This window comes from Trifolium pratense, linkage group LG4 (genome assembly GCF_020283565.1).
Source record: "Trifolium pratense cultivar HEN17-A07 linkage group LG4, ARS_RC_1.1, whole genome shotgun sequence".
In the NCBI taxonomy this organism is placed as follows: Eukaryota; Viridiplantae; Streptophyta; class Magnoliopsida; order Fabales; family Fabaceae; genus Trifolium; species Trifolium pratense.
Genome location: NC_060062.1, coordinates 5496720 through 5510871, shown reverse-complemented (window position 1 = coordinate 5510871; position 14152 = coordinate 5496720). Strand labels below are relative to the sequence as shown.

The 14152-nt window shown below is 33.3% G+C and overlaps 1 protein-coding gene across 7 annotated transcripts in view; it reads left to right on the top strand.

The window, feature by feature from the left end:
• The window catches only part of LOC123921596 (aromatic aminotransferase ISS1-like), a 36228-nt gene that overhangs the window by 21015 nt on the left and 1061 nt on the right, over positions 1-14152 (top strand). For 3 of the 7 annotated variants that reach the window (XM_045974198.1, XM_045974199.1, XM_045974197.1), the window contains one exon: positions 12744-13410. The exons of 1 other annotated variant lie outside the window; for it this stretch is intronic. In XM_045974198.1, coding sequence (XP_045830154.1) covers positions 12744-13262 — 519 coding nt within the window. In that variant the 3' untranslated portion in view covers positions 13263-13410. Of the gene's footprint in view, positions 1-2775; positions 3749-12743; positions 13411-14051; positions 14115-14152 lie in introns of those variants that run through there. 3 more of the 7 variants (XM_045974203.1, XM_045974202.1, XM_045974211.1) reach the window with 3 other exon arrangements.

Genomic DNA, 14152 nt, shown 5'->3' with positions numbered 1-14152 from the left:
CTTCTATTTATGTTGCCCAAACTGGCAACAAATGAGAATTTTCTTTATCAACCATTTATGTCTTTGGACTAAGATTTTTCTGACTGGTTTTCGTGCCGTGAATATTCATTATAATCCCAGGCCTAAAGGCACCACTAACACCCTTCAAAAGCACCAATCTGTCATCAATTACAGCTTGATCCTTCAATTTCTGGATGTCGAAATTCCAAGAACAAAATATAAGATTTTGAACGCATTTGTAGTCTATATACTACTGCATGGGTTAAACTCAAACACTATAGCAAGTTCTTTTTAAAAACAGCCTCAACAACATCGTAACTATGATTTTGGTTGCATATTCAATGGTTTTCGCATCATCAACGTTGCAGATCTGGATACATGATTATTTCGGACATTTAAATTTTGTCAGATCAATTGTAGGCTTTGTCATAGACATTAATGTTTAATATATAATGATTTTGATCGACGTATTTCCTATAAATTTGAATAAATGAATATTGTTGCCTTTGAATAAAAAAAATAAATAAATAACCAAATGTAAAGATACTCCCGATCAAGATAAGTGAGAAACAAAGTATATAAACAATTTGAAAGGAAAATAAATCCAATTAATTAATGCACCAACTCCGATCCAATACCAATACGCATGTGTTAAGAATCCACGTGATTTCAAAAGTTGAAGTCCCAGTGTCATATTTGAGTTTGGGGTTATCTGATTGTGATGTGCTGACAGTAAAACTTTGTACACCGACCTTGCGTGAAAATAAATAGTGTTATAAAAATTAGACCTAATGATAATATTCAACCATACATTAATTTAAGCAATTCAACAAATATTATCGAGAATAAATTAAAATAGAGTTTACAGGAACTTATCTCTTGTGGGTGTAGTAGTTTGATGTCAACCGCATAGTAAACAACCACATAATCATAAACCTACAAAATAGTGACCGTGTTACAATATCAGAGGCGTGCTGATCGCACCGTCCTTAGGGATTTATCCGCCTCATAAGCACAAATCCCCCCAGCAAAGATGTGAATTAGAAGGAATTGGTCGGCGAAATATGAACCGAAGGCTGAATATTGATATACCCGAGAACAATCCATTTTTGTTACCGCGAGATATATTGACAACAGGTCTTCCCGAATATGAATCATATCGAGGTAACAGAACTAGCAAGATATTATTAGACATCGGTGATGTAATCAAGGAAGATAACTCAATTTTATGAGTGGAGAGATTATTTTTGTTCAAAGTCATTTCACTTGGAAGAGATATGCACACTCTTATTCATTTCTAAGCCTTGCTACTTAAAAAGGTATCTTGATCTTTTGTAACTGCCCTAATATTGTTCCTAATAATTAGGAATATTATCAAATAAATTGAATTGAAAGGAAAACATTTCTTTGACCAAGTGAAAGGCAATTAACTTTAAAATAAATTATAATTATAGTATAAAATATACAACAAATAGAACTTTATGATGTCATAAAAGTTTAAGAAATTACTTTGTTCCAACTATTTCCAAGGAATTCATTCACCAGTAAAGCATTTTGTGCATACATTTAAGGTGATATCCAGTAACCCCAAATCCACCATCTCTTAATATCATCTGAGTCGTTGCAAATGAAATATGCATTAATATCTTAAATTTCGAGAATATTGAACCGAACGAAACCAATATATTCGTCAAACCAACATATTTCTCTCACTGGTTTGGTTTGATTTGATTTAGATTTCGTGAAAAAGTATTGCGGAAATTGAATCAAACCAAACTGAATAGTATATTTGATTCATTTGTATTGAGAATGAGGTTTGATTTGTATTAAGTGTGAACTCACCTTTTGACAAAACGAATCCGCCCAACGTGAAAATATGAGAATTGAATAGAAGCAAGTTATGTTAGCAATAATGATATTCCTACAAAGTGCTGCAATAGTTCGGAACATTCCAGAAGCTGCTTGGTTTATCATTATTAGCAGAAAATGCAGCTTAATATAAATCTGCATAAATTAATTGAAATCAGTCACACCATAAATAAATAAATAAATAAATAACACTATACTACGATCAATCATTATATTAATATACACAATAACTGTTGCCAAACAGATAATATAAGCTTATTTACCTCCAAATATTTGGATCAAATCCAATTACATAGTAGGTGAGGAATACCCAAATAGAAACTTCTAATAATGTAATAGGGGCTTTTAGGATCCATGAGGGATAAAATTTGTGGTCTCTTTGCTTGAAAAATGTTGGAAGTTTCATAAATAAATAAATAAATAAATAAATAAATAAATAAATGATTCGTGAATTAGCAAGAAAATAAATAAATAAATAAAAAAATAGCTGATTCGTGAATTAGCAAGAAACTGTTGTCGCAATATATAGCATTTCTCATAATGTACTAATGTAAGTATACAGCACAATACAATAGCTAGGTGGAAGTTTGTGGTCTCTTTGCTTGAAAAATGTTGGAAGTTTCACAATTGTCATTGTAACCTCAGAAGTTCCATTAAACATGAGTATTGTTAATGAGAAAAATAAAGCACCAAGATAAATTGTTCCATTAAGTTTGTGAAAGTTAGGGGGTTAAAAGTGCATTTTAGCCTAAAAAGTATTTAATATAGAAATAAAGTTGGAACTCACTTGAACCATCTTGAAGAGTTAAATGAATGAATTTCTTTTCATAAGCAAATACTCTCTTGAGAAGTTAGCCTTTAACAGTTCCTTCTTGTTAACACCATACTTTGTAGTGGTTAATGCAGCTGGGTGACTATTACATTTGTCGAATGGAATTTCAAGCTCTTCTTTAATCCTCTTCCCAACATGGAATGACTTAATGCCTCTGCAAATTCAGTAACTGTTACAAACCTATATGCTATATCTCTGTGCATCCAATATTGCTCTTGATCCTTTCTTGAAGTTACCTACAACATATACATAGAAGCTTCAAGATTCTGAATTCACATAAACAAATCTCTCTCTCAGATTCTGAATTCACATAAACAAATCTCTCTCTCTCTCTCTCTCTCTCTCTCTCTCTCTCTCCATTTATCATAAGCTATTTATATACAAAATATAAAATCATATCAAATTGCTTTCATAAAAGTTATAAGCTGTTTTTATAAGCTATCCAGGAGAACTTATGTAAATAAGCGAAAAATAGCTTATAGACTTGTCATAAGTTGTTTCTGTAAGCTCCACCAAACAGTCTCACAAATACTTATGTCAATAGATAAGCTAAATAAATCAATCCAAATAAGCTCTTATAAGCGAAAATGCTTATAAGCTTATACATGTTTATAGAAAGGTCAAAGAAGAGTTTCCGAAAATTGATGCAAAAACAATTACAAGATTCTTTCAATGTTTATTTTTCATAAGCACTTCTCAAGAAGTTTATCCAAATCTATTTGAATACATATATGATGATCAACATTTTCAAATGCAGGACATTTGAAACCAACAGATTCAAAAAAATCAAGAACATGTTCACGATCGATGTTGAGAAATGCAATCCAATGGTTTAGTGAAGACAATCAACAAAGTGTTAGTTACTTGCTTTGCAAGTTAGTTATTAGTTTGATTGTTGTAACTACTTTAGTTTGTTAGATAGTTAGTAACTAACTTGAGTTAGTTACTTAATCATGGTTGCTTGTTAACCAAACTATCACACTACAATTTGTAACTCTATAAATTGTATTCCTAAGATCAATAATAAATCAATCCTCATTGATGAAACTAATCCCTCTTTCACTCTCTTCTCCACTCTAACAAGTGGTATCAGTTAGCCTTTTAGGTTTTGATCCAATTCCCTTTTCACATAGATTTCAACCATTCTTTCTTTCGTTGATTCATCTTTCTGCAAGATGAATAACACTGGTAATGCTTTCTCTGCAAATCTTCCAATTCTTGATGGCAAGAATTGGGACCAATGGTTTGTGAAGATGAATGTAATCTTCAGCTATCAAGATGTTGAAGATCTTATCACCACTGGTTATGAGCCCCTTGCAGCCAATGCAACAGAGGCTCAGCAAACAGCTTTCAGAGAAACCAAGAAAAAAGATAGTAAAGCTCTGTTCTTGATCCATCAATGTGTGGATTCATCAAACTTTGACAAGATTGCTGGAGCAAAAACTGCAAAAGCAGCTTGGGATATACTCAGTAATGCTCATGGTGGAGGAGAAAAAGTGAAGAAAGTAAAGCTTCAATCTCTTCGCAGGCAGTATGAACTAGTTGGCATGATGGATAAAGAATCCATTGGTGAGTATTTTACAAGACTGCAGACTTTGGTTAATTCAATGAAAAACTATGGAGAAATTGTATCTGATCAGCAAGTAATTGAGAAGGTTCTTAGAACATTGAACCCTCAATTTGATCACATAGTGGTGGCAATTGAAGAATCCAAAGATCTTTCCACAATGTCTGTGAATGAACTGCAAAGTTCACTTGAAGCACATGAACAGAGATTGAATGAAAGAAAAGAAAAGAAAGACAACAAAGCTAATCAAGATCAGGCTTTGTATGCAAAGAATGGAGGTCAATGGAATAAGAATGGAAAGGGAAAGAACAAATGGAATAAGAATAAGGGAAAGGCTGAGTTCAGTAATGATCAAAATGGTGATCAAGATTAAACTGAAACTTCAAAGAAAGACAGTTTCATCAAGGGCAAGAATGGTGGAAAGAAGGGTGATAAAAGCAAGATTCAATGCTATAACTGTGAGAAATGGGGTCACTATGCTTCTGAGTGCAGAAGCAAGGGAAAGAAGAAGCAAGATAATGAGGCAAATCATGCAAGACACAATGATTCAGACTCAGATGGTGTCTTGATGATGGTGACTTCAAATTCAGAAAATGATAATTCAAAGCTATGGTATCTTGACACTGGCTGCTCAAATCACATGACAGGTCATAGAGATTGGTTATTGGGATTTGATGAAAATTTCAAAAGCAAAGTGAAATTTGCAGACGACAGCACAATCAAAGTGGAAGGCAAAGACAAAGTAATGGTTCAGAGAAAGAATGGTAATCATACTTTTGTCACTGATGTGTTGTATGTACCTTCTATGAAGCATAACCTGTTAAGTCTTGGACAATTGCTTGAGAAAGGGTTCAATTACTCAACAAAGGATCACTGCATTCAAGTATTTGACCCTCATAACAAGTTGATTATGAAAGCACCACTGTCAAAGAATAGAACATTCAAAGTAAATCTGCAAGCTTCTACATTTCAGTGTTTCTCAAGCTTGATCACTGAAGATGAAAAATGGCTGTGGCATTACAGGTATGGACATTTGAACTTTAAAAGTTTGAATCATCTGTGCAATAAGAAGATGGTTGTAGGGTTACCACTGATTCACACACCAGAGAAACTGTGTGAAGGTTGCTTTGAAAGCAAGCAATCTAGAAATTCATTCAAAAGTTCAGTGTACTCTAGGTCAAAACAATCACTTGATGTAGTCCATTCTGATGTGTGTGGACCAATTGAAGTACCAACTCTAGGAGGTAGCAGATACTTCATGACCTTTGTTGATGAATTCACTAGAAAAATCTGGATTTATCTACTAAAAGAAAAGAGTGAAGTATTTGCAATGTTCAAAAATTTCTGTGCACTAGCTGAAAGACAAAGTGAACATAAGCTAAAAGTACTTAGAACTGATGGAGGTGGAGAATATAATTCTAAGGAATTTCAAGCCTATTGTACTCAGAGAGGTATCATTCATGAAGTGACAGCTCCTTACACACCTCAACACAATGGTTTAGCAGAGAGAAGGAATAGAACTCTGCTCAATATGGCTAGATGTATGTTGAAGGGTAAAGGCTTACCAAAGTGCTATTGGGGTGAGGCTGTCAATACTGCAGCTTATGTCTTGAATAGGTGTCCAACAAAGAGATTGAAAGACAATACACCAGAAGAACTGTGGACAGGTCACAAACCAAGTGTGAAGCACTTGAGAATTTTTGGTTCACTATGTTACAGACACATTCCAGATGAGAAAAGAAGGAAGCTAGATGATAAAAGTGAAAAGCTGATTCTCATTGGATATGATGCTACAGGAGCTTACAGGTTGTATAATCCTAACAACAATAAAGTTGTAATTAGCAGAGATGTGATTGTTGATGAAAAATCACAATGGAAATGGAGCTCAGAAGATAAGCAAGTTAGAATGCAACTGGAAGATGGAGTGAATGATGCTGCCATCACACATCAACCAGTAGACAATGAAAATCAAGGCACACACCATGAAGAAGATATGCACACATCAAGTGATGATGATGATAGAATTCAACTATCATCAGTGCCTGTTCAAGCTACAAGGAAATCAACTAGAAACAAATTTCCATCTGTCAGGCTTAATGATCATGAAATCACCTCAGATAGTGCAGTAAATGAAGATGGTGACTTGGTTCATTTAGCTTTCATGGCAGATTCTGAGCCAATCAACTGGAAAGAAGCTGTAGCTTGTTCAAAGTGGAATGCAGCAATGCAAGAAGAACTCCATTCAATTGAAAAGAACAACACATGGAAACTGGTTGAACTACCTCCACAGAAGAAAGCTATAAGTGTAAAATGGGTGTTCAAATTGAAGAGAAATCCAGATGGTGAGATAGTGAAACACAAGGCAAGGCTGGTTGCAAGAGGATTTCTTCAACAAGAAGGAATTGACTACACTGAAGTGTATGCACCAGTAGTAAGAATGGAAACTATCAGGTTAGTGATTGCAATAGCTAGTTCATACAATTTGTCACTATACCATATGGATGTAAAATCTGCTTTTCTCAATGGTCCATTGGAAGAAGAGGTTTATGTAATGCAACCACCTGGATTTGAGCTTGAATCAGAAAAGAACAAAGTATATAAGCTTGATAAAGCTTTATATGGCCTTAAGCAAGCACCAAGGGCTTGGAATAAAAGGATTGATGAATTCCTGCAGAAGGAAGGATTTGTCAAGTGTACTGTTGAATTTGGAGTATACATGAAGGGAAGTGATATCTCAGATGCTATCATTATCTGTCTATATGTAGATGATTTGCTTATTACAGGACATAATGTAGCTAGCATTGAGAAATTCAAGGGCAGATTGAAAAGTGAGTTTGAAATGAGTGACTTAGGCAAACTCAATTACTTCCTTGGATTAGAATTTCACTATGCTCCAAATGGTATTGTACTGCATCAGAGAAAATACATTGCAGATGTATTGAAGAGATTTCAAATGGAAAACTGTAAAGCAGCTGAAACTCCAATGGATGCAAATTTGAAATTGTCAAAGAATGAAGATGAACAAGCAGTTGATGCTACTTTGTTCAAGCAGGTAGTTGGTAGCTTGAGGTTCATCTGCAATACAAGACCAGACATTAACTATGCAGTAGGCTCAGTAAGCAGGTTTATGAGCAAGCCTAAAGCTTCACATATGGTTGCAGCAAAAAGGATCTTAAGATACTTGAAGGGTACACAGGATTATGGTTTAATCTTTCCAACAAATGACAGTGAAACTCAGTTTGAACTTGAAGGATTCTCAGACTCTGACTGGTGTGGAGACAAAGATGATAGAAGAAGCACATCAGGGTATTGGTTCAGGTTTCAGAAACTCACCTATTTCATGGTCTTCAAAGAAGCAGAACATAGTTGCATTATCTAGTTGTGAGGCAGAATATGTTGCTGCAGCACAAGCAGCTTGTCAAGCAGTTTGGCTTGAATCATTACTAGAAGAATTGAAGATCAACTATGTGAAGCCTATGAGATTGAATGTTGACAACAAGTCTGCAATTAGCTTGGCCAAGAATCCAATTGCACATGGAAGGTCAAAGCACATTGAAACAAAGTATCACTTTCTGAGAGATCAAGTTAGCAAAGGCAAACTGAATGTGATACATTGTAGAACAGAAATTCAAATTGCAGACATCATGACTAAGCCATTGAAGGCTAATAGATTCAAAGAATTGAGGAAAATGGTAGGCATTACCATGATTGCAGACAAGACATTGGATTGAGGAGTTGTGTTGAGAAATGCAATCCAATGGTTTAGTGAAGACAATCAACAAAGTGTTAGTTACTTGCTTTGCAAGTTAGTTATTAGTTTGATTGTTGTAACTACTTTAGTTTGTTAGATAGTTAGTAACTAACTTGAGTTAGTTACTTAATCATGGTTGCTTGTTAACCAAACTATCACACTACAATTTGTAACTCTATAAATTGTATTCCTAAGATCAATAATAAATCAATCCTCATTGATGAAACTAATCCCTCTTTCACTCTCTTCTCCACTCTAACACACGAGGTCCTTGGTAGACAATTTCACCATCAGATAAAAGAATAATGTCATCGAAGAGTTCATAAGTCTCGGGTGCTGGCTGAAGCAATGAGATAAGTGCAGTTCCATTAAGAATATGAACATATTGGCCAAGAGATTTCACAATTTGAAATGCAGTGGAACTATCCAAGCCAGTTGATATTTCATCCATGAATAAAACTTTTGATGGTCAGACCAAGATCTCTCAACGCAGTTAAAAAGGGACTAAATATGCCATCATAAATTATTTGTAGGTATCAAAATATGTCAATTTTTTTATAGGACTAAAAAATATATTTAATCCTATGAAAAATAAGGAAAACATATTTATGAAATATGAAGGTAAAAGGATAGATGAAATCATTGGACATAATCACCTTTACAAAACCTCTGTAAAAGTCGACATAAATTTATAAGATGACATAACTACACCTTTGTACAACTATATATATATATATATATATATATATATATATATATATATATATATATATATATATATATATATATATGGGGGCTGCTAACTTAGACCCAGTTGGGTCTAAGTTAGCAAGGTGCATCTTTTCAGTTGGACCAAAATACCCATTCTTTTTAATTAATTAACCAAATTACCATCAATGGACGTGGATCCAGTGTCGCGCGCGTACCGCAGTACCATGGTTACAGGCTGTTGATTTCCATCAGACAGCCAAGATCTGATCTCATCAAGACTGTCTGATCAATCAGACAGCCCAGATCATCCGAATCCATCAGATTCCAGCGCATGCACCACACTGGATTACACCCTGGAGAGAGAAGAATCTACTTTTCAAAAGCAGGACACGTGTCGCTGTCTGATTGGCTGGGCGTGATTTTTTTCCATTTAATACTTTGAACTCAATTATTTCGTTGTAAATTAATTTTTTATTTTTTTTTTTTATACCAAAATTCATAATTTTTTTTTCTCTACAAATAGAGACTTGGTTCGTTTGATTTGGACACAGAAAAAAAAACCCAATTTTTCACTACCTTAATCTCATTTTTCACTACCTTACATCAACTCACTGAAACCATTCTACCAGCAAAATGGTTTCAGATTACAACTCTCTGAAACCATTGTACCAGATAAATAGTTTCAGAAGCAAACACAATTAATAAATTACTCACTGAAACCATTCTACCAGTAAAATGGTTTCAGAATACAACTATGTGCAACCATTCTACAAGCTAAATGGTTTCAGAAGCAAATAACTAATAATCAACTTACTGAAACCATTCTACCAGCAAAATGGTTTCAGATTACAACTCTCTGAAACCATTGTACCAGATAAATGGTTTTAGAAGCAAACACAATTAATAAATTACTCATTGAAACCATTCTACCAGTAAAATGGTTTCAGAATACAACTATGTGCAACCATTCTACCAGTAAAATGGTTTCAGAAGCAAACATTAGTTTTTAATTACCGTTTTATCTCATTTAATTAACTAAAAATAGTTTCAGGTCTCCAAAAATTTCATAAAATATACCAAAAGTTCCAGAATATTATCTACTATTTTCCTGGTATAATGGTTTCAGTGAGTTGGTTGAGTGGTGCGTGTTAAATTACAACACACAAGTAACGTATTTAATAGACAAAAAATGAGATTAAGGTAGTGAAAAATTGCGTTTTTTTTTCGGTGTCCAAATCAAACGAACCAAGTCTCTATTTGTAGAAAAAAAACATTTATGAATTTTGGTATAAAAATAAAAAAATAAAAAATTAATTTACAACGAAATAATTGAGTTCAAAGTATTAAATGAACCAAAATCACGCCCAGCCAACCATTGTGTGACACGTGTCCTACTTTTAAAAAACAAATCTTTCTCTCTCCAGGTTGTAATCCAGTGTGGCGCAGGCGCTGGAATCTGATGGATCAGGATGATCTGGGCTGTCTGATTGATCAGACAGTCTTGATGAGATCAAATCTTGGCTGTCTGATGGAAATCAACGGTCTGTAACCATGGTCCTTCGGTACGCGCGCGACACTGGATCTGCGTTAACTAATGGGTATTTTGGTTAATTAATTAAAAAGAATGGGTATTTTGGTCCAATTGAAAAGGTGCACCTTGCTAACTTAGACCTAACTAGGGTCTAAGTTAGAAAACCCATATATATATATATATATATATATATATATATATATATATATATATATATATATATATATATATATATATATATATAATTTACAAATGAATTTTTAAATATGTAGTATCTTGCTGACCTTCATGTAGACATCAATATCTGAGTCTGGTATAATACAAAATTAGATATGAAAAATTTGGTGAATTTAAATATTTGTCATGATACGATGCAAATTAGATATGAAGGGGTTATACCATATCGTGATCCAACTCCTTGGCACCTTGCTGAGAAAGCTAAGGTTTCCCTGACAGTCATTTCTCCAATATGAACATCATGCTGAACCACTAAACTAATTATTTGCTAAATATAATTTTATTTCTTTTACTTCATTTACATTACTAATTAGCTTAGTAGATGTGAATATGTGGGGTTGACACAAAGTATGATTCTTTGAATTTGTTCAAAGAATTTATGAATGAAGTAAAGGAATAATTTTAAAAGTATTAAGACTAGACGAACAAGTCGTAATGGTAAATACTTAGATAAGGAGTATAGTAACAACTACTCCCTCCGGTCATTTTTATAAGAAACACTTTAAAATATGCATCTCTAATTAATGCACTAGCATTATAATGAATTATTTGATTGTATTTAATAAGGGTACAAATGAAATTGTGTCAAAGTGTTTCTTATAATAAGGACCGGAGGGAGTATTTATATTACATCATGTTTGACATGATTACAAATAAGATAGTCCGTTTATATCTCCAACGACTCTTTCAAAAATTATTAATTAGAGTTACTCTTTACCCACAAAAGTTCCAATAAAAGAAATCATAAAGACACCATATTTGATATGAAGGTAAGAATACATAGTTCGACTTTATAATAGTTTGGATTGTAAGGTTTATTAGATAAACTTAATTTCGACTTGGATGAATGTGTATTTGTGGAGGTATCCTAAAGAAACAAGTGATGATGATAAAGATTATACTTCTTTTTACGGAAATGATGATAAAGATAACAGAAATTGTTTGATAAACATACAGTTAATAATTTTGCCACTTTCTCTCAAAATTTATAAAGTTTTAAGGCTCTCTTCCTAGATATGGAATTGAGTTTCATATTCTTTTTAGGCTAAAATACATTTTTGGCCCCCTAATTTTCACAAAGTTGCAATTTTAGCCCCTTAACTTTAAAAATAGCAGTTTTGGTCCCTTAACTTTAATCATTTTTGTAAAACCTCAATTTTGACTAAGTCAATGCATAGGTGACAACTCAATTAGCTGACTAAGATGCCATGTGTGCAATTTTTTATTTTAAAATATAAAAAAATCCATATAATTAAAAATGAAATAAAATAATTAGAAAAGGAAAACTAAGAATATATTTATCTTAATCTTAAATTAAGGATCCTTGAAAACTAAGATTTATAGAGTACAAGGGATGAACAAGGATGAGAGTAGACTACTCTCATGGTTGTCTTGGTTGTCGTCACATGCATGTTAACCGTTCATACATCTGAATAAAATTTAGTATAAACTTCCTTCGATATACATCTGAATATTGCATATTTTTTGTAATTCATAAAATGAAAAGGGTAGCTCCGGAATTTTTTTTAAATGTTGTGATCTATTTTTTGTATCTGTATGGTCTGCTCTGCCCAATTTTTTCAAGCACACCAAGTGAGTTCAGGTTCTTTCGATTTAATGTATCCTTCATTTAATCAATTAATCGCATGTAAAAAAACAATATGGCTGAGATCACAACAACAGTAGTCTTCCTCTTTCACTCACCACCGCCGGCTTTGTTTGTCTTTCCCAACCTTATTCTCTGGTGACCTTCATCTCAACGTTTTTTTCAATATGTTCGTGAAGTTGTTTTTGAAAAAATATTCAAAAGATTGAAGATTGAAACAGAAACTAATAACATCCAATTTGAGCCGGTAATTCACATGTCACTAAATCATCCATGGATGAAGCAGACCGCCCAGCACCTATGACGGGAACTAGGTTGAAGATTGTTTATTGCCTTTTCTAATTATTTTATTTCATTTTAAATTATGTGACTTTTTTTATATTTTAAAATAAAAAAATTACAGACATGACATCTTAGTCAGCTAAGTGAGTTGCCACCTATGCATTGACTTAGTCAAAATTGAGGTTTTGCAAAATGAGCTAAAGTTAAGGGGCCAAAACTGCTATTTTTAAAGTTAAGGGGCTAAAATTGCAACTTTATGAAAGTTAGGGGGCCAAAAATGCATTTTAACCTTCTTTTTATTATAAATAAATAAGGAAATTTTGGTACTTAAATTTCTGCTGTTCTCTATTTTTGCAGGGTGGAAAGTGCGTTGTGCAGAGTACTTCCCTTATTCAACGTACTTTGAGGGAAGGCACAGCTCTGCCTCTCCCAACTCAGCTTTCAACCAGTTACATAAGAACTCTGATAAAGATAGTCCTATTCATTCAGTTGGTAATCAAAATGTGGTCTCCACCACATCAAACGGGAAAGCATTTGAAAATCTCACTATCTGATAAATACATTCACGAGGCTAACAGATACATGCAAGTAACTTGGTTTGGGTGCTTGATAAACCAAACTGCATTTTACACTCCCAGAAACGACAGTGTCGCTGTTTGCTGCATTTGTCACAGTTTTGGTGCCTGTTATGGCGAATTCTACACGTTCTTCCTCCCATTTGCAAATGTGTATAATTTTACATCAAATAATGTTTTCCAACTGGCTCTTTTATTTGCTCTCCCTTTATTCACCGGAGGTGGTAGAGGGGCTCCAAGGGTTTGCACCATTGTCCGAGGTTATCATTTTCGTCGCTGGGAGAGGCTACGCATTTTTTAGGCTTCTGGTTCTGCATCCAACCAACATAAATTAGGGAGAGCTTGTTGTACCTTTTCCTATTTTATTAGCTTATTTATCATGTATAAACATTAAATCATGTTAAATTTTGCTACAAGATGCTTGAATAACAGCTTTAATTTTGGATAGATTTAGTTGACAAAAAAGATTTAGTTTAGTGATGTTGTATTGTATTATATTATATAGATAGTATTTTATTTCAACTCCTGTTTGGTTTGTTTTGAAGAATTAGTTTGGCTTTAATTTTTAATATTTAATAAAAAATTATATAACAATTAACACTAGTACAGCTTATATGTTTTATAGTGCTTCTATACCAATAGCTTTGTAATGTATTGATAAGGACCCATTCTGAAAATGGAAAGTACTAATGAATTTTTTACTTTATTTTTAGAGATAAAGTTAATTCTTATCATTACTAATTTAACAAAGATGCTTTACAAGATAATCATAAAAATCATTGAAATTACTACTATAAGGCCTAGTCATATGAAAGTTCTTGTAAGGTAAGAGCGATTATAAACCAAATAGCTTTGTAATGATTGATAAGGACCTCACTCCGGGAATAGGAAGCAATAATGGAGTTTCTTTTTTTAAACAGATAAAGTTAATTCTTATCATTAGTAAAATGTTGTAGGGAGTATATTGGGGCACATGTTTGAATCTGCAATTTTTTTTTATTTTTCTCTGTTAAGTGTGTGCGAGTTTTGTCATTAGACTCTTTAAAACAATAAATCAATAGTACCAACATAATTGTCAATATTAATGCAGGTTATATCTTTGACTTGCTTACGGAACAATTCAGAGATCTATCTTTGACCTAATGGTGGAAGTAATAATTTTACCCTCATAAGAGATCTTCTTTACCCATG